Source organism: Heptranchias perlo, chromosome 36 (assembly GCF_035084215.1).
Source record: "Heptranchias perlo isolate sHepPer1 chromosome 36, sHepPer1.hap1, whole genome shotgun sequence".
NCBI lineage: Eukaryota > Metazoa > Chordata > Chondrichthyes > Hexanchiformes > Hexanchidae > Heptranchias > Heptranchias perlo.
In genome coordinates this window covers 23,952,001-23,974,625 of record NC_090360.1, presented here as the reverse complement: position 1 = coordinate 23,974,625, position 22,625 = coordinate 23,952,001, and the positions used below count along the sequence as shown (strand labels likewise).

General features: G+C 49.5%; 1 protein-coding gene across 2 annotated transcripts in view; it reads left to right on the top strand.

Annotated features, from left to right (window-relative positions):
- LOC137304205 (nuclear factor NF-kappa-B p100 subunit-like) overlaps positions 1-22,625 on the top strand; it is a 118,379-nt gene that overhangs the window by 75,429 nt on the left and 20,325 nt on the right. For both annotated transcript variants that reach the window (XM_067972766.1, XM_067972767.1), the window contains 7 exons: positions 954-1,039; positions 7,261-7,399; positions 8,717-8,827; positions 9,731-9,964; positions 11,620-11,761; positions 15,848-15,962; positions 16,386-16,596. In XM_067972766.1, the coding sequence (XP_067828867.1) occupies positions 954-1,039; positions 7,261-7,399; positions 8,717-8,827; positions 9,731-9,964; positions 11,620-11,761; positions 15,848-15,962; positions 16,386-16,596 (1,038 nt within the window). The remainder of the gene's footprint in view (positions 1-953; positions 1,040-7,260; positions 7,400-8,716; positions 8,828-9,730; positions 9,965-11,619; positions 11,762-15,847; positions 15,963-16,385; positions 16,597-22,625) is intronic.

Here is a 22,625-nt window from a genome sequence, read left to right as displayed (position 1 = left end):
GACAATACTGGGTACGGGCAGTCTGACTCGGCCATCTCACCTCCTTGGCTTCATTGTCGTTCGTCCTTTCACATGATAGGTGAGCACTGAATCCCAATTCCCATATCTTCCAATGGAACAGCAGGAAAAAAACCTGGGATGACTTTCCGACAGGCAGTCGCCTTCTGGGGGCTTCAACAGTCATTGGGCAGGCTAGGCACTGGCTGAGGAAACAGGAGATCTCGGGCTGCCTTTCTGTATCACATTCTGTGAGGGAACATCACTGGTGGAGTCCAGAAACCTCAGTGTGCGAGGCGGGCAGCCAGTTTGCTTATTTTAGCTGGCAGGAATATCCATTTGCAATTGTTTGCCTGTTTCTACATCGTTCACTCTACCTCCTGGCTTCGTATTATCTGCGAGCTTGGATAAACTTCCCCTCGATTCCCATTTCCAGGTAATTTATATATGGAGTGAATGGTTGAGGCTGATTCTGGGAGGAGAGCTCCAGTTATTACGGATCGTCAATCAGAAAATGTCCTTTTTATCCCAGCTCTCTACATCCAGTTTCCCCTCCATCCCACGAGTTTGTCTCCAATTTCCTGTCCCTCAGTTTTAGCTGCAATCTCCTGTGTGGAACTCAATCAAAAGCCTTCTGAGAATCCACATATGTGACCTCTTCCTCGACCCACCATTTTAATGATTCTCCCAACGAGCTCTATTAGGCTGGACATGGCCTGCCTTATACAAATACTGACTCTCCCTAACCAGCTTATACTTTCCTTACTCTGTCCCTGATGCACTGACACTCACTGGCTTACTGTTACTCGATTTGTTCCTTCTCCTATTTTGAGAAAAGAGATGTAGGTTGAATTAGGACTGAGTGTTGCACCAACTGGTCAGTTACCCACTGGGCCCCTCTGCCCGATTCGGGCCCTCGCCTCAGTGTTGATGAACATGTTCTCATTGCTTTTCAGATGATATCCAAGTGCGTTTCTATGAGGACGATGACAATGGGTGGGAGGCATACGGAGACTTTGGACCCACAGATGTTCATCGACAGGTAAATACCTGCAATTCGCTGAGAAGCTCTGCTAGTGAACCCTTTGGTAATACAGTATCTGCATATGAGCATGCTTTCTGTCGCTGTCTCTCTCTCTCTCTCTCTGTCTGCGCGCGCTCGCTCCCTGTCTCCCCTCCTATCTCTGTCTCGCTCTCTCTCTTCCCCCCCCCTCCTGTCTGTCTCGCTCTTCTCTCTCTCTCTCTCTCTCTCTCTCTCTCTCTCTCTCTCTCTTCCCTGACTCTCTCTCTCTCTCTCTCTCTCTCTCTCTCTCTCTCCCTCCTGTCTCTCAAATTCCAACTGTATCAGGAAGCTTAATCACTTTTTTTCATAAATTTTGTATTTTTTTTGCAACTTGCTCCTGTTTATCTTTGTAACCTGCTCCCAGTCCGTTTCTACCCCCTTGTTCCCTGCTTCCCCTACCCCTCAGCTGTTCGCACAAACCAGTCTCTCTGCAGGCTGCTGTACTTCCAAGCCTGAAGCCTGCCCCCTGGGTATTTACCTGCCACCAACCCTCCCTCACGACTGCTGCCAGAGTCTGGTCACCCCATCGACCTAGACCTCAGCACTCCTGCACCGAGAACTTACGAACAGGAGGAAGCCATTCAGCCCCTTGAACCTGTTCCGCCATTCAGTTAGATCATGGCTGATCTGTATCTTAACTCCATCTACCTGCCTTGGTTCCATAACCCTTAATATCCTCACCCAACAAAAATCAATCAATCTCAGTTTTGAAATTTTCGATTGACCCCCAGCCTCAACATTTTGGGGGAGAGAGTTCCAGATTTCCACTCCACTTTGTGTGAAGAAGTCATAGAGTCATAGAGTTATACAGCACGGATAGAGGCCCTTCGGCCCATCGTGTCCGCGCCGGCCATCAAGCCCTGTCTACTCTAATCCCATATTCCAGCATTTGGTCCGTAGCCTTGTATGCTATGGCATTTCAAGTGCTCATCCAAATGCTTCTTGAATGTTGTGAGGGTTCCTGCCTCCACAACCCTCTCAGGCAGTGAGTTCCAGACTCCAACCACCCTCTGGGTGAAAAAGTTCTTTCTCAAATCCCCTCTAAACCTCCCGCCTTTTACCTTGAATCTATGTCCCCTTGTTATAGAACCCTCAACGAAGGGAAAAAGCTCCTTAGTATCCATCCTATCTATGCCCCTCATAATTTTGTACACCTCAATCATGTTCCCCCTCAGCCTCCTCTGCTCCAAGGAAAACAAACCCAATCTTCCCAGTCTCTCTTCATAGCTGAAGCGCTCCAGCCCTGGTAACATCCTGGTGAATCTCCTCTGTGTTTCCTGACATCACCCCTGAACAGCCTGGCTCTAATTTTAAGGTTATTCCCCCTTGTTCTGGACTCCCCCCACCAGAGGAAATAGTTTCTCTCTATCTATCCTATCAAATCCTTTAATCATCTTAAACACCTCAATTAGATCACCCCTTAATCTTCTATACTCAAGGTAATATAAGCCCAGTCTGTGCAACCTTGTGACTCCTGGGCTACCTGGCCTGTCCTTGCTCCAACCCTGGCCAAACCCTCAGTCCCACCTTCTCTCCATGTTGAAGCACCTTCGTGACAGACTCTCCCTATTTCCATCTTCAGCCCAGTGTTGCCTCCATTCTTTCTGCATGAACTGTGGCTGAAGAAGGATAAGAGCTCGATATTGAGTCCACCAGTAAAGGAACGTCTGAGAGTCACACACTGGTATCAGGACATACAGAAGGGGAGGGCAGTTTTACACAGTCACAACCACTGAGAAAAAAAGTCAGACAGATTGACAGACACCACTCTGAGATAAGTGGCAACAGCAAAAATCCGAATCATAGAGCACAGGAGGAGGCCATTCGACCCATCTTGCCCGTGCCGGCTCTTTGAAAGAGCTATCCAATGGCTTTTCCCCCAGAGCCCTGTAAATTTCTCCTTATCAAGTATTTATCCAATTCCCTTTTGAAAGTTACTATTGAACCTGCTTCCACCGCCCTTTCAGGCAGCGCAGTCCAGATCATTACAGCTCACCACGTAAAAAAAATTCTCCACAAGTCACCCTCTGGCTCTTTTGCCAATTATCGTAAATCTGTGTCCTCTGGTTACTGACTTAGAATCATAGAAGTTTACAACATGGAAACAGGCCCTTCGGCCCAACATGTCCATGTCGCCCAGTTTATACCACTAAGCTAGTCCCAATTGCCTGCACTTGGCCCATATCCCTCTATACCCATCTTACCCATGTAACTGTCCAAATGCTTTTTAAAAGACAAAATTGTACCCGCCTCTACTACTGCCTCTGGCAGCTCGTTCCAGACACTCACCACCCTTTGAGTGAAAAAATTGCCCCTCTGGACCCTTTTGTATCTCTCCCCTCTCACCTTAAATCTATGCCCCCTCGTTATAGACTCCCCTACTTCTGCCACTGGAAACACTTTCTCCCTCTCTGCACTCTCAAAACCCCTCATGATTTTGAATACTTTTATTAAATCTTCTCTGCTCTAAGGAGAAAACCCCAGCTTCTCCAGTCTTTCTACATAACTGAAGTCCCTCATCCCTGGAACCATTTTGGTAAATCTCCCCTGCACCCTCTCTAAGGCTTTGACATCCTTCATAAAGTGTGAACACAATACTGCAGCTGAGGCCTAACCAATGTTTTATAAAGGTTTACCATAACTTCCTTGCTTTTGTACTCTATGCCTCCATTAATAAAGCCCCAGGATCCCAATGCTTTTTAACAGCCTTCTCAATTTGTCCTGTCACCTTCAAAGATTCCCAGGTCTCTCTGTTCCTGCACCCCCTTTAAAATTGTTCCCTTTATATTGCCTCTCCTCATTCTTCCTACCAAGATGAATCACTTCACACTTCTGTGTTAAATTTCATCTGCCACGTGTCTGTCTATTTCACCAAATTGTAAACAATTTTACAACACCAAGTTATAGTCCAGCAATTTTATTTTAAACAATTTTACAACACCAAGTTATAGTCCAGCAATTTTATTTTAAATTCACAAGCTTTCGGAGGCTCCCTCCTTCCTCAGGTGAACGTTTGTTGGAAATGAAATCCTCGAAATGAAATCGCATTTATAATTCACAAAACAATGCTTGGTGATTACAGGCAGTTTTTTCAACTGCCCGTTGCCAAGGCAATCAGTGTGCAGACAGACAGGTGTTACCTGCAAGGTCTCCGAATATACAAATCACCAAAAAAAACAACAAACAAAAAAAAAGAGATAGAGAGGTAGAAACATAGAAAAGACAGCAACTGACCCGTTATATTAAAAACAGATAACATTTGTTCACTGGTGGGGTAACGTGTAGCGTGACATGAACCCAAGATCCTGGTTGAGGCCGTCCTCATGGGTGCGGAACTTGGCAATCAATTTCTGCTCGACGATTTTGCGTTGTCGTGTGTCTCGAAGGCCGCCTTGGAGTACGCTTACCCGAAGATTGGAGGCTGAATGTCCTTGACTGCTGAAGTGTTCCCCGACTGGGAGGGAACCCTCCTGTCTGGCGATTGTTGCGCGGTGTCCGTTCATCCGTTGTCGCAGTGTCTGCATGGTCTCACCAATGTACCATGCTCTGGGGCATCCTTTCCTGCAACGTATGAGGTAGACAACGTTGGCCGAGTCACAGGAGTATGAACCATGCACCTGGTGGGTGGTGTCCTCTCGTGTGATGGTGGTATCTGTGTCGATGATCTGGCATGTCTTGCAGAGGTTACCGTGGCAGGGTTGTGTGGTGTCGTGGACGCTGTTCTCTTGAAAGCTGGGTAATTTGCTGCGAACGATGGTCTGTTTGAGGTTGGGTGGCTGTTTAAAGGCGAGTAGTGGAGGTGTGGGGATGGCCATAGCGAGGTGTTCGTCGTCATTGATGACATGTTGAAGGCTGCGGAGAACATGGCGTAGTTTCTCCGCTCCTGGGAAGTACTGGACGACAAAGGGTACTCTGTTGGTTGCGTCCCGTGTTAGTCTCCTGAGGAGGTCTATGCGATTTTTTGCTGTGGCCCGTCGGAACTGTCGATCGATGAGTCGAGCATCATATCCCGTTCTTACAAGGGCGTCTTTCAGCGTCTGTAGGTGTCCATCGCGTTCCTCCTCGTCTGAGCAGATCCTGTGTATTCGCAGGGCCTGTCCATAGGGGATGGCCTCTTTGACGTGGTTAGGGTGGAAGCTGGAAAAGTGGAGCATCGTGAGGTTGTCTGTGGGCTTGCGGTAGAGTGAGGTGCTGAGGTACCCGTCTTTGATGGAGATTCGTGTGTCCAAGAAAGAAACTGATTCTGAGGAGTAGTCCATGGTGAGCTTGATGGTGGGATGGAACTTGTTGATGTTATCGTGTCTGAGGAGTAGTCCATGGAGTCGTCTCCGCAGCCTTCAACATGTCATCAATGATGACAAACACCTCGCTATGGCCATCCCCACACCTCCACTACTCGCCTTTAAACAGCCACCCAACCTCAAACAAACCATCGTTCGCAGCAAATTACCCAGCTTTCAAGAGAACAGCGTCCACGACACCACACAACCCTGCCACGGTAACCTCTGCAAGACATGCCAGATCATCGACACAGATACCACCATCACACGAGAGGACACCACCCACCAGGTGCATGGTTCATACTCCTGTGACTCGGCCAATGTTGTCTACCTCATACGTTGCAGGAAAGGATGCCCCGGAGCATGGTACATTGGCGAGACCATGCAGACGCTGCGACAACGGATGAACGGACACCGCGCAACAATCGCCAGACAGGAGGGTTCCCTCCCAGTCGGGGAACACTTCAGCAGTCAAGGACATTCAGCCACCGACCTTCGGGTAAGCATACTCCAAGGCGGCCTTCGAGACACACGACAACGCAAAATCGTCGAGCAGAAATTGATAGCCAAGTTCCGCACCCATGAGGACGGCCTCAACCGGGATCTTGGGTTCATGTCACGCTACACGTTACCCCACCAGCGAACAAATGTTATCTGTTTTTAATATAACGGGTCAGTTGCTGTCTTTTCTATGTTTCTACCTCTCTATCTCTTTTTTTTTGTTTGTTGTTTTTTTTGGTGATTTGTATATTCGGAGACCTTGCAGGTAACACCTGTCTGTCTGCACACTGATTGCCTTGGCAACGGGCAGTTGAAAAAACTGCCTGTAATCACCAAGCATTGTTTTGTGAATTATAAATGCGATTTCATTTTGAGGATTTCATTTCCAACAAACGTTCACCTGAGGAAGGAGGGAGCCTCCGAAAGCTTGTGTATTTAAAATAAAATTGCTGGACTATAACTTGGTGTTGTAAAATTGTTTACAATTGTCAACCCCAGTCCATCACCGGCATCTCCACATCATGTTTCACCAAAGAGAGAGAAAGAAAAAGAGGGAAGGAAGCCAGGAGACAATTAAATTACAGGAAGAGACGCGCACACTATAACACGCTGTGTGTTACATGATATTGCACGCCTGTGTGTTACAGTCTAAAGCTCCTGTCTTTAAAACTGCGGGAATAATAGTCATAATTTGCTAATAATACAAAAGAAAACTAGGTGAAAGATAGGGGAAGTAAAAAGATTGGGAAAGGCCAAGAGGGGGTTTGACGAGGTGAGTTTTTAGGGAAAGTCTGAAAGGAGGAGAGTGCGTTGTAGATGCAGATGTGATTAGGGAGGGAATTCCAGCAACTGAAGTCATGGCCGCCAATGGTAGGGAAAAGGAGGGTGGGGGGATACACAATAGGCCAGAGTCAGAGGAACGGAGAGTTCGGGGGAGGTTGGGCTGGAGAACACTGCAGGGATAGAGATGGTTTATAAATGGATTCTCAAACAGCGTTTGATGAGGTGCCACATAGGAGGCTTGTTGATAAAATTAGGCACACAGTATTAAAGGGAATAGACAGCACGGATAGGAAGGTGGTTAAAGGACAGAAAATAGATGCTTGATGGATATTTTTCGGACAGGAGGGATGTGAACAGTGTTGTCCCCCGGGGACCATTATAAACCTGTATTTGGGTATGGGGGGCACAATATCACAATTTACTCGCACTAAAGCCTGGGTTACGTGTTCTCTGCAATGGGACCTGAACCCACCACCTTCTGATTCAGAGGCGAGAGTGCTGCCCATTGAACAGCAACAACCTCATTACGGTCCTCTTACAGCGTACACTTCACCAGATGTTGCCCATCGCAGTATTACTCGGCAGCTGTTCAAACATCTGTAAATGTCATTTCTTTGTGGTTTGTTTATTTCTCAGTTTGCGATTGTCTTTCGGACCCCTCGATACTGGAACATCGATATTGAAAAACCAGTCACCGTCTTTGTCCAACTGAAGAGGAGGAAAGACGGGGAATCTAGCGAGTCCAAATCATTCACTTATTGCCCCCGAGTGGAAGGTAAGACCGCAGTCCCGGGGCAGAGCAGAGCTCCCTTTAGACCATGGCTCAAACAATGCTCTTTGCTCAGAAGATAAAACCTGGGAGATTGAAAGAAGTTGTATTTATAAATCAGCTTCTCAGGACTTCCCAAAACACTTCCCAGCCAGTTAGTTACTTTTTGAAGTGTGGGGAAACTTCCAACCAGTTGCTGCACAGCAAGATCCCACAAACAGGAAACAGTCCGGTCTTTACCGTGTTTCGTTTTGTTGGTGAATTTGGTGGTTGCAGCACATTCTATTGCAGGACTGTGCATCGCTGGGCTAACGCGGATCGCTGGGCTAACGCGGATCGCTGGGCTAACGCGGATCGCTCAATGTCGACCGGGTCTTACTTAGGCCTGGGGCTGGACGGTTTGGTGCCGCATCACACGGTGCAGTTACACACGAAGCCTTTAGCGATCGTAGTGGCCTGTCTGCCCAGTCCTGTAATGTCCGGCAATGACAGTGGGGGTGAGCGGTTAAACCCCGGTGAGCGAGCGGTTAAACCCCGGTGAACAGTATCTCAGTCTTGAAAAGTTCAAGGTAACTGTGGCTATAACAGAATATAGAATGTGGAAATTACCCCTCTGCCTCTGCGCACCCCCCTCGCCTCGCTCCCCTCCCCTCCCCCCCCCAGCGCTCCGTTAAATGACAGGGAAGAAGCGCTACAGAAATGGAAGTTGTTCTTGTGATAATTCTGATGTTAAACACGTTACTTGGCACAGTTCAAACCACAAGGCCCTAAGACCGATCGTCGATCAACGCTGAGTTGGCTCGGGCGGCCCTGAGATTAACTTCAGTAACGGGGGGTGGGGTGCAGGTTGAAGGGGCCGGGTGTCCCAGGCCGGGGACAGGGTGGGGCGTGGGTGTCCTTGGGGGGACGGGGCCGGGTGTCCCAGGCAGTGGGGGGGTGGGACGCAGGGCGCGGGTGTCCCAGTCAGTGGGGGGGTGGGACGCAGGGCGTGGGTGTCCTTGGGGGGACGGGGCCGGGTGTCCCAGGCAGTGGGGGGGTGGGACGCAGGGCGTGGGTGTCCTTGGGGGGACGGGGCCGGGTGTCCCAGGCAGTGGGGGGGTGGGACGCAGGGCGTGGGTGTCCTTGGGGGGACGGGGCCGGGTGTCCCAGGCAGTGGGGGGGTGGGACGCAGGGCGCGGGTGTCCTTGGGGGGACGGGGCCGGGTGATGTGGTGATTTTCCTGGAATAGAATCCGCTTCGGATCGTGTCTTTTATGCAGGGACTGGTTTGAGGTCCAGCCGCCTCGAGTCACTTTCTCCAACCCTCTTATTTTCCTTCCAACAGACAAAGAAGAAGTCCTTCGGAAGAGGCTGAAGAGACTCCCTCACTTCTCTGACCATTTAGGTGGAGGGGGTCCATCAGGGGGGGCCGCGGGGTTCGGAGGAGGAGGTGGAGGTGAGGCCTGGACTTTAGATTTCTCTCATTCCTGCACCTGTCCAAGTTTGTTTGAAGCTCGATCAGATTGTGGTCCTTACGATGGCCCAGAGATTGGGGGGGGTGGGGGAGGGGTTTACTCCCCTCGCCCGATATTGGACCTGAGGCCTCATTATGAAGAGAGCCGGCAACACAGTGGCCCCTCAGGGAAATGGGTCGGGTGGGGGAGGAGGGGAGGAAGAGAGATGGAGCCCCTGGAGTGTTGGTTGAGGGTAGAACGGTGGGAGAGGGTGTCATTGGTTGGGGGGGGGGGGGGAAGGGTGTTGTCGTCGTGGGAGGGGGGAGGTGGAGCGGGAGGGAGAGAGTGTCTCTGCAGGGGGTGGGGGGAGACGGAGCCCTGGGGGTGGGGTGTTGGGGGCAGGTGTCCGGGAGATGAAGAGAGACTGGGAAGATTGGGTTTGTTTTCCTTGGAGCAGAGGAGGCTGAGGGGGGACATGATTGAGGTGTACAAAATTATGAGGGGCACAGATAGGATGGATACTAAGGAGCTTTTTCCCTTCGTTGAGGGTTCTATAACAAGGGGACATAGATTCAAGGTAAAAGGCGGGAGGTTTAGAGGGGATTTGAGAAAGAACTTTTTCACCCAGAGGGTGGTTGGAGTCTGGAACTCACTGCCTGAAAGGGTTGTGGAGGCAGGAACCCTCACAACATTCAAGAAGCATTTGGATGAGCACTTGAAATGCCATAGCATACAAGGCTACGGACCAAATGCTGGAATATGGGATTAGATTAGACTGGGCTTGATGGCCGGCGCGGACACGATGGGCCGAAGGGCCTCTATCCGTGCTGTATAACTCTATGACTCTATGAGATTAATGGCGAGCTCAGTAAGGACTCAGTGGCTTTTTGTTGCTCTCTTTTCAGGTTATAACTTTAATTGTCTGGGCTATATGAACAATTTTGGAGGCACACACTGCACGTACCAGCAGGGGATGCAGCATATGGGGGGATCGCAGGGGGGCATGGAGCTAAGCACGGAGCAGAGCCCCCAACAGAGCACTACATCCCAACCCAGAGCCCAGGACGCAGAGAGCCCTTCGGGAGAGGCCCAACGGATCAGTGACCAGCAAAACCAGCACGTCGACCTGTCACAGCCAGGTATGTGATATGGTGTACGGGGGAAATGCCGCGGATGTGGTGTACATGGACTTTCAGAAAGTCCTTGATGAGATATCAGGAGAGCAGTGAACGGGCATGGAATTTGGATCAAAAACTGATTAGAAGAGAGAGTAGGAGTTTGGGGGCAGTTTGTCAGAGCGTTTAGAAGTGTGTAGTGAAGTCCCACAAGGGCTGTTCACTTGTGTACATCAATGATTCGGATATGGGGCTAGAGGGTGTGGTGACCAAATTTGGCGACAATACTAAAATAGGAGGCAGAGTAAATAATTCTGAGAACCAAAGGAAGCTGCGAAGGAATGTTGTACGATGATGGAATGGGCAAAATATTCGATATCCAGTGAGTGTGAGGTGGTGCATTTTGAGAAAATAAATAATTGCACTTTTTGAAGGGGGAGGCTGACTGATGTGAAGAGCAGAGGGATTTGGGGGTTCAGGTTTACATTAAATCAGCACCTCAAGTGAATAAGGCCATAAAAAAGCTAATGGAATCTTGGGTTTTATGACAACAGGTATAGAATATAAAAGTTCAGAAGTAATGGTGAATCTATATAAACCTCAGTGACTGCCCTTCGACATCAAGGCAGCATTCGACCGAGTGTGGCACAGTAAAACTGGTCAATGGGGTTCAGGGGGAAAACTCTCTAGTGGCTGGAGTCAATCCTAGCACAAAGGAAGATGTTAGTGGTTGTTGGAGGCCAATCATCTCAGCCCCAGGGCATTGCTGCAGGAGTTCCTCAGGGCAGTGTCCTAGGCCCAACCATCTTCAGCTGCTTCATCAATGACCTTCCCTCCATCATAAGGTCAGATGTGGGGATGTTCGCTGATGATTGCACAGTGTTCAGTTCCAGATAATGAAGCAGTCCGTGCCCGCATGCAGCAAGACCTGGACAACATCCAGGCTTGGGCTGATAAGTGGCAAGTAACATTCGCACCAGACAAGTGCCAGGCAATGACCATCTCCAACAAGAGAGCCTAACCACCTCCCCTTGACATTCAATGGCATTACCATCGCCAAATCCCCCACCATCAACATCCCGGAGGTCACCATTGACCAGAAGCTGAACTGGACCAGCCACATAAATACTGTGGCTACAAGAGCAGGTCAGAGGCTCCTAGTCACACACCATCCTGACTTTGACCTTTATCGGCCGTTCCTTCATCGTCACTGGGTCAAAATCCTGGAACTCCCTTCCTAACAGCACTGTGGGAGAACCGTCACCACACGGACTGCAGCGGTTCAAGAAGGCGGCTCACCACCACCTTCTCAAGGGGCAATTAGAGATGGGTAATAAATGCCGGCCTCGCCAAAGTCGCCCACATCCTGCTGCGTGCGCTCCCTCCATTACAACACGCTCTCTCCACTGCGCACACTTATTACACACCTCCCTTTGCACTTCTTATTGCAACACACTTCTATTCACATTAGAATGTGCTGCTCATCATGTCTCATCTTTATTTAACTCCTAAAAGGCCCCATTAAACACGCTTATTATATTCTGTCATTTCAACACCTCCTTATTGTAACACACTGTTTACCAGCGTCCTGTTTGAGTGACCCGTTGCTGGATGTGGTGTCAGGCTCGATACTGTGAGGTGTCAGTCTACAGATCACTAATTCTTCCCTCGCTCCGCAGAGCAATTTCTCCGTATGAGAGCTCGGCAAATTACACAGCGCACCGCCCAGGCACTAATGGACTACGCTATCACTGGAGACGTGCGGATGCTATTGGCTGTCCAGAGACACCTGACAGCTATTCAGGATGAAAATGGAGACACGTAAGTATTGCTTCATGGACCAACAGCTGTATGTTTACATTAATGTATCCACGGCGACCTGTTTCTGGTGACGTGCTTATTGACATGTTTACAGTAATGTCGCTACTCCAATGACTTGCAGTGCAATAGTACATTCAATGTAAAGAATCATCCAAAAGCGCTTTGAAAATTTCCGGAAGAGAAACCAATGCCAGGCGGGGAAGGAAGAGACTCTGAGGGAGCGGTTTTACCCAGTGACCTGGGTACATGCCCCTACAGTAGCCCTAAATCATACAGAGCAGCAGGTCTCCAGGTCTGTCCCTGACCTGGGTTCAGTTAGCTAATGTTTGCCGGGGCTACTGCTTTTGGGGGACTCCATTTGGCCGCGATGCCCTAGGATAGGAAAGGGAGATTGGCCAGTGTTCCCCGGGTTAGGGAGGGGAGATTGGCCAGTGTTCCCCAGGTTAGGAAAGGGAGATTGGCCAGTGTTCCCCGGGTTAGGGAGGGGAGATTGGCCATTGTTCCCCAGGTTAGGGAAGGGAGATTGGCCAGTGTTCCCCGGGTTAGGGAGGGGAGATTGGCCAGTGTTCCCCGGGTTAGGGAGGGGAGAGTGGCCAGTGTTTATTTTACAACTTTCAAAATAAATATATTCCACTGAGGAAAAAAGGGTGTAAAAGAAATGACAGCCATCCGTGGCTAAGTAAAGAAATCAAGGATAGTATCCGACTAAAAACAAGGACATATAAGGTAGCCAAACTTAGTGGGAGGATAGAAGATTGGGAATTCTTCAAAAGACAGCAAAAAGTAACTAAAGGATTGATTAAGAAAGGGAAGTTAGATTATGAAAAGAAATTAGCAAAAAATATAAAAACAGATAGCAAGAGTTTCTATAGTTATATAAAAAGAAAAAGGGTGGCTAAGGCAAACATAGGTCCCTTAGAGGATGAGACCGGGAAATTAATGGTGGGAAACATGGAGATGGCAAAAATGCTGAACAAATATTTTGTTTCAGTCTTTACAGTAGAGGACACTAAGAATATCCCAACACTGGACAAACAGGGGACTCTCGGGGGGGAGGAGCTAAATACGATTAAAATCACTCAAGAGATGGTACTCAGTAAAATAATGGGACTCAAGGCGGATAAATCCCCTGGACCTGATGGCTTCCATCCTAGGGTCTTGAGGGAAGTGGCAGTAGGGATTGTGGATGCTTTGGTGATAGTTTTCCAAAATTCCCTGGACTCAGGAGAGGTCCCGGCAGATTGGAAAACTGCTAATGTAACACCGTTATTTAAAAAGGGTAGTAGGCAGAAGGCTGGAAATTATAGGCCAGTTAGCTTAACATCTGTGGTGGGTAAAATTTTGGAGTCTATTATTAAGGAGACAGTAACGGAACATTTAGATAAGCATAATTTAATAGGACAAAGTCAGCATGGCTTTATGAAGGGGAAGTCATGTCTGACAAATTTGCTTGAGTTCTTCGAGGATATAACGTATAGGGTGGATAAAGGGGAACCAGTGGACATAGTGTATTTAGACTTCCAGAAGGCATTCGACAAGGTGCCACATAAAAGATTATTACTTAAGATAAAAAATCACGGGATTGGGGGTAATATTCTGGCATGGGTGGAGGATTGGTTATCGAACAGGAAGCAGAGAGTTGGGATAAATGGTTCATTTTCGGACTGGCAACCAGTAACCAGTGGTGTTCCACAGGGGTCGGTGCTGGGTCCCCAACTCTTTACAATCTATATTAACGATTTGGAGGAGGGGACCGAGTGCAACATATCAAAATTTGCAGATGATACAAAGATGGGAGGGAAAGTAGAGAGTGAGGAGGACATAAAAAACCTGCAAGGGGATATAGACAGGCTGGGTGAGTGGGCGGAGATTTGGCAGATGCAATATAATATTGGAAAATGTGAGGTTATGCACTTTGGCAGGAAAAATCAGAGAGCAAGTTATTTTCTTAATGGCGAGAGACTGGAAAGTACTGCAGTACAAAGGGATCTGGGGGTCCTAGTGCAAGAAAATCAAAAAGTTGGTATGCAGGTGCAGCAGGTGATCAAGAAAGCCAACGGAATGTTGGCTTTTATTGCTAGGGGGATAGAATATAAAAACAAGGAGGTATTGCTGCAGTTATATAAGGTATTGGTGAGACCGCACCTGGAATACTGCATACAGTTTTGGTCTCCATACTTAAGAAAAGACATACTTGCTCTCGAGGCAGTACAAAGAAGGTTCACTCGGTTAATCCCGGGGATGAGGGGGCGGACATATGAGGAGAGGTTGAGTAGATTGGGACTCTACTCATTGGAGTTCAGAAGAATGAGAGGCGATCTTATTGAAACATATAAGATTGTGAAGGGTCTTGATCGGGTGGATGCAGTAAGGATGTTCCCAAAGATGGGTGAAACTAGAACTAGGGGGCATAATCTTAGAATAAGGGGCTGCTCTTTCAAAACTGAGATGAGGAGAAACTTCTTCACTCAGAGGGTGGTAGGTCTGTGGAATTTGCTGCCCCAGGAAGCTGTGGAAGCTACATCATTAGATAGATTTAAAACAGAAATAGACAGTTTCCTAGAAGTAAAGGGAATTAGGGGTTATGGGGAGCGGGCAGGAAATTGGACATGAAGCTGAGTTCGGATCGGTCAATGCCCTGTGGGTGGCGGAGAGGGCCCAGGGGCTATGTGGCCGGGTCCTGCTCCGACTTCTTGTGTTCTTTAGATTTGTGGTTGGGATCAGATCAGCCATGATCTTATTGAATGGCGGAGCAGGCTCGAGGGGCCGATTGGCCTACTCCTGCTCCAATTTCTTATGTTCTTATGTTCTTATGTTCCCCGGGTTAGGGAAGGGAGATTGGCCAGTGTTCCCCGGGTTAGGGAGGGGAGAGTGGCCATTGTTCCCCAGGTTAGGGAGGGGAGATTGGCCAGTGTTCCCCGGGTTAGGGAAGGGAGATTGGCCAGTGTTCCCCGGGTTAGGGAGGGGAGAGTGGCCATTGTTCCCCAGGTTAGGGAGGGGAGTTTGGCCAGTGTTCCCCAGGTTAGGGAGGGGAGATTGGCCAGTGTTCCCCGGGTTAGGGAGGGGAGAGTGGCCAGTGTTCCCCGGGTTAGGGAGGGGAGATTGGCCAGTGTTCCCCGGGTTAGGGAGTGGAGATTGGCCAGTGTTCCCCGGGTTAGGGAGGGGAGATTGGCCAGTGTTCCCCGGGTTAGGGAGTGGAGATTGGCCATTGTTCCCCAGGTTAGGGAGGGGAGATTGGCCAGTGTTCCCCGGGTTAGGGAAGGGAGATTGGCCAGTGTTCCCCGGGTTAGGGAGGGGAGAGTGGCCAGTGTTCCCCAGGTTAGGGAGGGGAGATTGGCCAGTGTTCCCCAGGTTAGGGAGGGGAGATTGGCCAGTGTTCCCCAGGTTAGGGAGGGGAGAGTGGCCAGTGTTCCCCGGGTTAGGGAGGGGAGAGTGGCCAGTGTTCCCCGGGTTAGGGAGGGGAGAGTGGCCAGTGTTCCCCGGGTTAGGGAGGGGAGATTGGCCATTGTTCCCCAGGTTAGGGAGGGGAGATTGGCCAGTGTTCCCCAGGTTAGGGAGGGGAGATTGGCCAGTGTTCCCCGGGTTAGGGAGGGGAGAGTGGCCAGTGTTCCCCGGGTTAGGGAGGGGAGATTGGCCAGTGTTCCCCGGGTTAGGGAGTGGAGAGTGGCCAGTGTTCCCCGGGTTAGGGAGGGGAGAGTGGCCAGTGTTCCCCGGGTTAGGGAGGGGAGATTGGCCAGTGTTCCCCGGGTTAGGGAGTGGAGATTGGCCAGTGTTCCCCGGGTTAGGGAGGGGAGATTGGCCAGTGTTCTCCCTCTCCCAATCGCTGCCCTCTGACCCCGGTGAGACGACAGGTCCAGACCCAGCTTTGAAGGTAAGTTCCTCAACCTCCGAAGCCGACCCTCGTGGTCTAGGCTCACACAGGAAGGCTGGCCACAGGGTGAGGTGCCTGTGGAACCTGTACCCCAACTCGGGCCGGGAATCATGCTACATTCCCACTTCAAACTGGCAGTGTGTTACACAGAGTATCATCGGGCACTTTCCGACAGTATTGGGCTGCTCTTCTAACGAGATCTTTTCCCTCCGCAGATCGTTGCATTTGGCCATTATCCACCAACAGCCCTTGGCCGCCCAGCACCTCCTGCAGGTTATCATCAGTATCCCACGGCAGAACATCGTCAACACCCCCAACGATCTGCGCCAGGTCTGTCTCCACAACACAAGCCCAGCACTAACCACCCGTTCCACCCACCTTCAGCTCTTGTTCTTTTATTTGTGCTCATCCAAATGCATGATATCATTGCAGCAAATAGGGCACATTCACTGTGCACCCAGCTCAGGTACAGCACGGGTTAGATACAGAGTAAAGCTCCCTCTACACTGTCCCATCAAACACTCCCAGGGCAGGTACAGCACGGGTTAGATACAGAGTAAAGCTCCCTCTACACTGTCCCATCAAACACTCCCAGGGCAGGTACAGCACGGGTTAGATACAGAGTAAAGCTCCCTCTACACTGTCCCATCAAACACTCCGAGGGAGGTAAAGACCGGGTCAGCAGTTTGGTGGTTGTTGGGTGGCGGTGATTCGAAGCTAAAGTTTTTTTTGATTGTTTTCTCTGTATCCCAGACTCCTCTACACCTCGGTGTAATCACCCAGCAACATCGAATCGTCGAGCTGCTGCTCACTGCCGGGGCTGATGCCACCATTTTGGATCGTCATGGAAACTCCATTCTCCATCTTGCCCTCCATGGAAAGGATGAACAGATGGTGCGATTATTGCTGCAATACCTCAAACCTCACGCCCTCAGCAAGCTGATCAAGATGCCAGACTGTAATGGTAAGTAATGCATGTGAGGGGCTGACAAACCCCATTGGCTGAATACACCGCCTGGTGTGGTACCAAGTCCCATAGACCAGAAGGTCGCAGGTTAGCGATGGTGGGGTCACTGCAATTTTTATAGGTGCCCATATACTCCAGAAAGGAAAAATGGGCCCGGATTCCTGTTCCTGATCCTTATTCAGGGTTCAGTCTGTGTCCACAGGCTGCAGAGACTGCTTGGGTGAGGTATGGAGAGGCTAGGGTGCCTGTGGACCTGTACCAGAGATCAATGGAACCCCGGGAGAGGCCGGAACCGCACCCCGGGAGACACCTGATTTGGTGAGACCACACCTGGAGTACTGTGTACAGTTTTGGTCTCCTTACCTAAGGAAGGATATACTTGCCATAGAGGGGGTGCAACAAAGGTTCACAAGGTTGATTCCTGGGATGAGAGGATTGTCCTATAAGGAGAGATTAAATAGAAACGGGCCTATACTCTCTGGAGTTTAGAAGAATGAGAGGTGATCTCATTGAAACATAAGATTCTGAGGGGGCTTGACAGGGTAGATGCTGAGAGGTTGTTTCCCCTGGCTGGACAGTCTGGAACTAGGGGGCGGAGCAGGCTCGAAGGGCCGTATGGCCAACTCTGGCTCCTGTTTCTGATGTTTACCCCGGGAGACACCGGAACTGTACCGCGGGGTCGGCAAGAGACTAGAAAACAAAATGGGAGTTTGCAGGTGCATGGCTCGTGCTGCAGTTGCCCATGTGTAAACCTCGATGGTGAACGATGTTTGACTGGAGGATGTGATTGTCGAGGCTGATTGTGAGGAACTCCAGCCCCTGCACCCTGTGAGCAGGGGTCATTGGTCAGGGATTAGGAGCAGCATCACTGGCTGGTTTTCCCTCCCTAACCTATGGCCACTGAGGTCGACTGGAACACCAACACTGCCACCCAGCTGAGGCCCACTAACTCGGAACAGCCTGGGAATGGAAGCTGGGACCTTCTGTACACGGTTACGTCGGGGGAGGACGGAATCAGACTCGGCTCTCGTGGCCTTCAAAGTCTAACCGCCCATTGCCATCCACCGTTGCGATTCATACACAAAGACTGTGGAACTGGAGCCCAGCAAGAGTCAGCCGCCACTGAACTGTAAACAAAGACAGAAGTTGCATTTTTATAGTGCCTTTCACAACCTCAGGGCGTCCAGGAAACTTTACAGCCAGTGAACTACTTTTGAAATGTAGACAATGTTGTAATGTAGGAAATACGGCAGCCAATTTGCACGAAGCAAGATTCCCACAAACGGCAATGAGATAATAACTTGAGGGAAGTGGCAGTAGGGATTGTGGATGCTTTGGTGATAGTTTTCCAAAATTCCCTGGACTCAGGAGAGGTCCCGGCAGATTGGAAAACTGCTAATGTAACACCGTTATTTAAAAAGGGTAGTAGGCAGAAGGCTGGAAATTATAGGCCAGTTAGCTTAACATCTGTGGTGGGTAAAATTTTGGAGTCTATTATTAAGGAGACAGTAACGGAACATTTAGATAAGCATAATTTAATAGGACAAAGTCAGCATGGCTTTATGAAGGGGAAGTCATGTCTGACAAATTTGCTTGAGTTCTTCGAGGATATAACGTATAGGGTGGATAAAGGGGAACCAGTGGACATAGTGTATTTAGACTTCCAGAAGGCATTCGACAAGGTGCCACATAAAAGATTATTACTTAAGATAAAAAATCACGGGATTGGGGGTAATATTCTGGCATGGGTGGAGGATTGGTTATCGAACAGGAAGCAGAGAGTTGGGATAAATGGTTCATTTTCGGACTGGCAACCAGTAACCAGTGGTGTTCCACAGGGGTCGGTGCTGGGTCCCCAACTCTTTACAATCTATATTAACGATTTGGAGGAGGGGACCGAGTGCAACATATCAAAATTTGCAGATGATACAAAGATGGGAGGGAAAGTAGAGAGTGAGGAGGACATAAAAAACCTGCAAGGGGATATAGACAGGCTGGGTGAGTGGGCGGAGATTTGGCAGATGCAATATAATATTGGAAAATGTGAGGTTATGCACTTTGGCAGGAAAAATCAGAGAGCAAGTTATTTTCTTAATGGCGAGAGACTGGAAAGTACTGCAGTACAAAGGGATCTGGGGGTCCTAGTGCAAGAAAATCAAAAAGTTGGTATGCAGGTGCAGCAGGTGATCAAGAAAGCCAACGGAATGTTGGCTTTTATTGCTAGGGGGATAGAATATAAAAACAAGGAGGTATTGCTGCAGTTATATAAGGTATTGGTGAGACCGCACCTGGAATACTGCATACAGTTTTGGTCTCCATACTTAAGAAAAGACATACTTGCTCTCGAGGCAGTACAAAGAAGGTTCACTCGGTTAATCCCGGGGATGAGGGGGCGGACATATGAGGAGAGGTTGAGTAGATTGGGACTCTACTCATTGGAGTTCAGAAGAATGAGAGGCGATCTTATTGAAACATATAAGATTGTGAAGGGTCTTGATCGGGTGGATGCGGTAAGGATGTTCCCAAAGATGGGTGAAACTGGAACTAGGGGGCATAATCTTAGAATAAGGGGCTGCTCTTTCAAAACTGAGATGAGGAGAAACTTCTTCACTCAGAGGGTGGTAGGTCTGTGGAATTTGCTGCCCCAGGAAGCTGTGGAAGCTACATCATTAGATAAATTTAAAACAGAAATAGACAGTTTCCTAGAAGTAAAGGGAATTAGGGGTTATGGGGAGCGGGCAGGAAATTGGACATGAAGCTGAGTTCGGATCGGTCAATGCCCTGTGGGTGGCGGAGAGGGCCCAGGGGCTATGTGGCCGGGTCCTGCTCCGACTTCTTGTGTTCTTTAGATTTGTGGTTGGGATCAGATCAGCCATGATCTTATTGAATGGCCGAGCAGGCTCGAGGGGCCGATTGGCCTACTCCTGCTCCAATTTCTTATGTTCTTATGTTCTTATAATCTGTTGTTTTAATTTAAGTTAGTTGAGGGATAAATATTGGCCAGCACAACTCCCCTGCTCTTCTTCAAATAGTGCCTTGGGATCTTTTACGTTCACCTGAGAGGGCCAATGGGGCCTCGGTTTAACATCTCGTCTGAAAGACAGCACCTCCGACAATGCAGCACTCCCTCAGTACTGTACTGGAGTGTCAGCATAGATTATGTGCTCAAGTGTCCGGAGAGAAGCTTGAACCCACAAACTGACTCAGATTTGAGATTGCTACCAACTGATCTACGGCTGTACTACATCATTGGTCGGACCTGTCCCCCCACCAATGGTCAGTATCCGTGGACCTGTCCCCACCAATGGTCAGTATCCGTGGACCTGTCCCCACCAATGGTCAGTATCCGTGGACCTGTCCCCACCAATGGTCAGTATCCGTGGACCTGTCCCCCACCAATGGTCGGTATCCGTGGACCTGTCCCCTGTCCCCCCACCAATGGTCAGTATCCGTGGACCTGTTCTCCACCAGTGGTCAGTATCCGTGGACCTGTCCTCCACCAATGGTCGGTATCCGTGGACCTGTCCCCCACCAATGGTCAGTATCCGTGGACCTGTCCCCACCAATGGTCAGTATCCGTGGACCTGTCCCCACCAATGGTCAGTATCCGTGGACCTGTCCCCCACCAATGGTCGGTATCCGTGGACCTGTCCCCACCAATGGTCAGTATCCGTGGACCTGTCCCCACCAATGGTCAGTATCCGTGGACCTGTCCCCACCAATGGTCAGTATCCGTGGACCTGTCCCCACCAATGGTCAGTATCCGTGGACCTGTCCCCCACCAATGGTCAGTATCCGTGGACCTGTCCCCACCAATGGTCAGTATCCGTGGACCTGTCCCCCACCAATGGTCGGTATCCGTGGACCTGTCCCCTGTCCCCCCACCAATGGTCAGTATCCGTGGACCTGTCCTCCACCAGTGGTCAGTATCCGTGGACCTGTCCTCCACCAATGGTCGGTATCCGTGGACCTGTCCCCCACCAATGGTCAGTATCCGTGGACCTGTCCCCTGTCCCCCCACCAATGGTCGGTATCCGTGGACCTGTCCCCCACCATTGGTCAGTATCCGTGGACCTGTCCCCTGTCCCCCCACCAATGGTCGGTATCCGTGGACCTGTCCCCCACCAATGGTCAGTATCCGTGGACCTGTCCCCCACCAATGGTCAGTATCCGTGGACCTGTCCCCTGTCCCCCCACCAATGGTCAGTATCCGTGGACCTGTCCTCCACCAATGGTCGGTATCCGTGGACCTGTCCCCTGTCCCCCCACCAATGGTCAGTATCCGTGGACCTGTTCCCTGTCCCCCCACCAATGGTCAGTATCCGTGGACCTGTTCCCTGTCCCCCCACCAATGGTCGGTATCCGTGGACCTGTCCCCCACCAATGGTCGGTATCCGTGGACCTGTCCCCCACCATTGGTCAGTATCCGTGGACCTGTACCCTGTCCCCCACCAATGGTCAGTATCCGTGGACCTGTCCCCCACCAATGGTCAGTATCCGTGGACCTGTCCCCCGCCAATGGTCAGTATCCGTGGACCTGTCCCCCACCAATGGTCAGTATCCGTGGACCTGTCCCCACCAATGGTCAGTATCCCAGTGTGAGTCAGTATCTCAGGAAAGGAGGGGAATAAAATTTGAAAACATTCCAAATTAATTGGCACTTGGAAAAGTGTGGGTTAATAAATGAAAGTCAGATTTGTTAAAGGAGAAAATCGCGTTTGACGAACTTAATTGAGTTCTTTGATGAAGTAACGGAGAGGGTTGATGAGAGTATTGTGGTTGATGTGTATATGATCTTTCAAAATGCATTTGATAAAGTGCCACATAATAGATTTATTAGCAAAATTAAAGCCCACAGGATTAAAGGGACAGTGGCAGCATGGATACAAAATTGGTTAAGGGACAGAAAGCAGAGAGTAGTGGTGAACGGTTGTTTTTCAGACTAGAGGGAAGTATACAGTGGTGTTCCCCAGGGGTCAGTGTTGGGACCACTGCTCTTTTTGATATAGATTAATGACATGGACTTGGGTATAGTTTCAAAGTTTGCAGATGACACGAAACTCGGAAATGTAGTAAACAATGTGGAGGATAGTAACAGACTTCAGGAGGACATAGACAGACTGGTGAAATGGGCAGACACATGGCAGATGAAATTTAAGGCAGAGAAGTGTGAAGTGATACATTTTGGTAGGAAGAGTGAGGAGAGACAATATAAACTAAATGGTACAATTTTAAAGGGGGTGCAGGAACAGAGAGACCTGGGGGTATATGTACACAAATCTTTGAGGGTGGCAGGACAAGTTGAGAAGGTTGTTAAAAAAGCATATAGAGGCCTAGAGTACAAAAGCAAGGAAGTTATGCTAAACCTTTATAAAACACTGGTTAGGCCTCAGCTGGAGTATTGTGTTCAATTCTGGGCACCGCACTTTAGGAAGGATGTCAAGGCCTTGGAGAGGGTGCAGAGGAGATTTACTAGAATGGTTCCAGGGATGAGGGACTTCAGTTATGTGGAGAGACTGGAGAAGCTGGGGTTGTTCTCCTTAGAACAGAGAAGGTTAAGGGGAGATTTGATCGAGGTGTTCAAAATCATGAACGGTTTTTATGGAGTAAATAAGGAGAAACTGTTTCCAGAGGCAGAAGGGTCGGTAACCAGAGGACACAGATTTAAGGTGATCGGCAAAAGAACCAGAGGTGACATGAGGAAACATTTTTTACGCAGCGAGTTGTTCTGATCTGGAATGAACTGCCTGAAAGGGCGGTGGAAGCAGATTCAATAATAAATTTCTAAAGGGAATTGGAGAAATACTTGAAGGGAAAAAATTTACAGGGAAATGGGACTAATTGGATAGCTCTTTCAAAGAGCCGGCACAGGCGCGATGGGCCGAATGGCCTCCTGTGCTGTACCTACAATAATACTAGGGACACTTGGCTATTATTAAAAAAAAAACTTCAATCACCATGTGACATAATGTTTTACCCAGTCAGTGACTGTCCGTTTTCAGCTGACTTTGTCTCTTCTTTCTCCA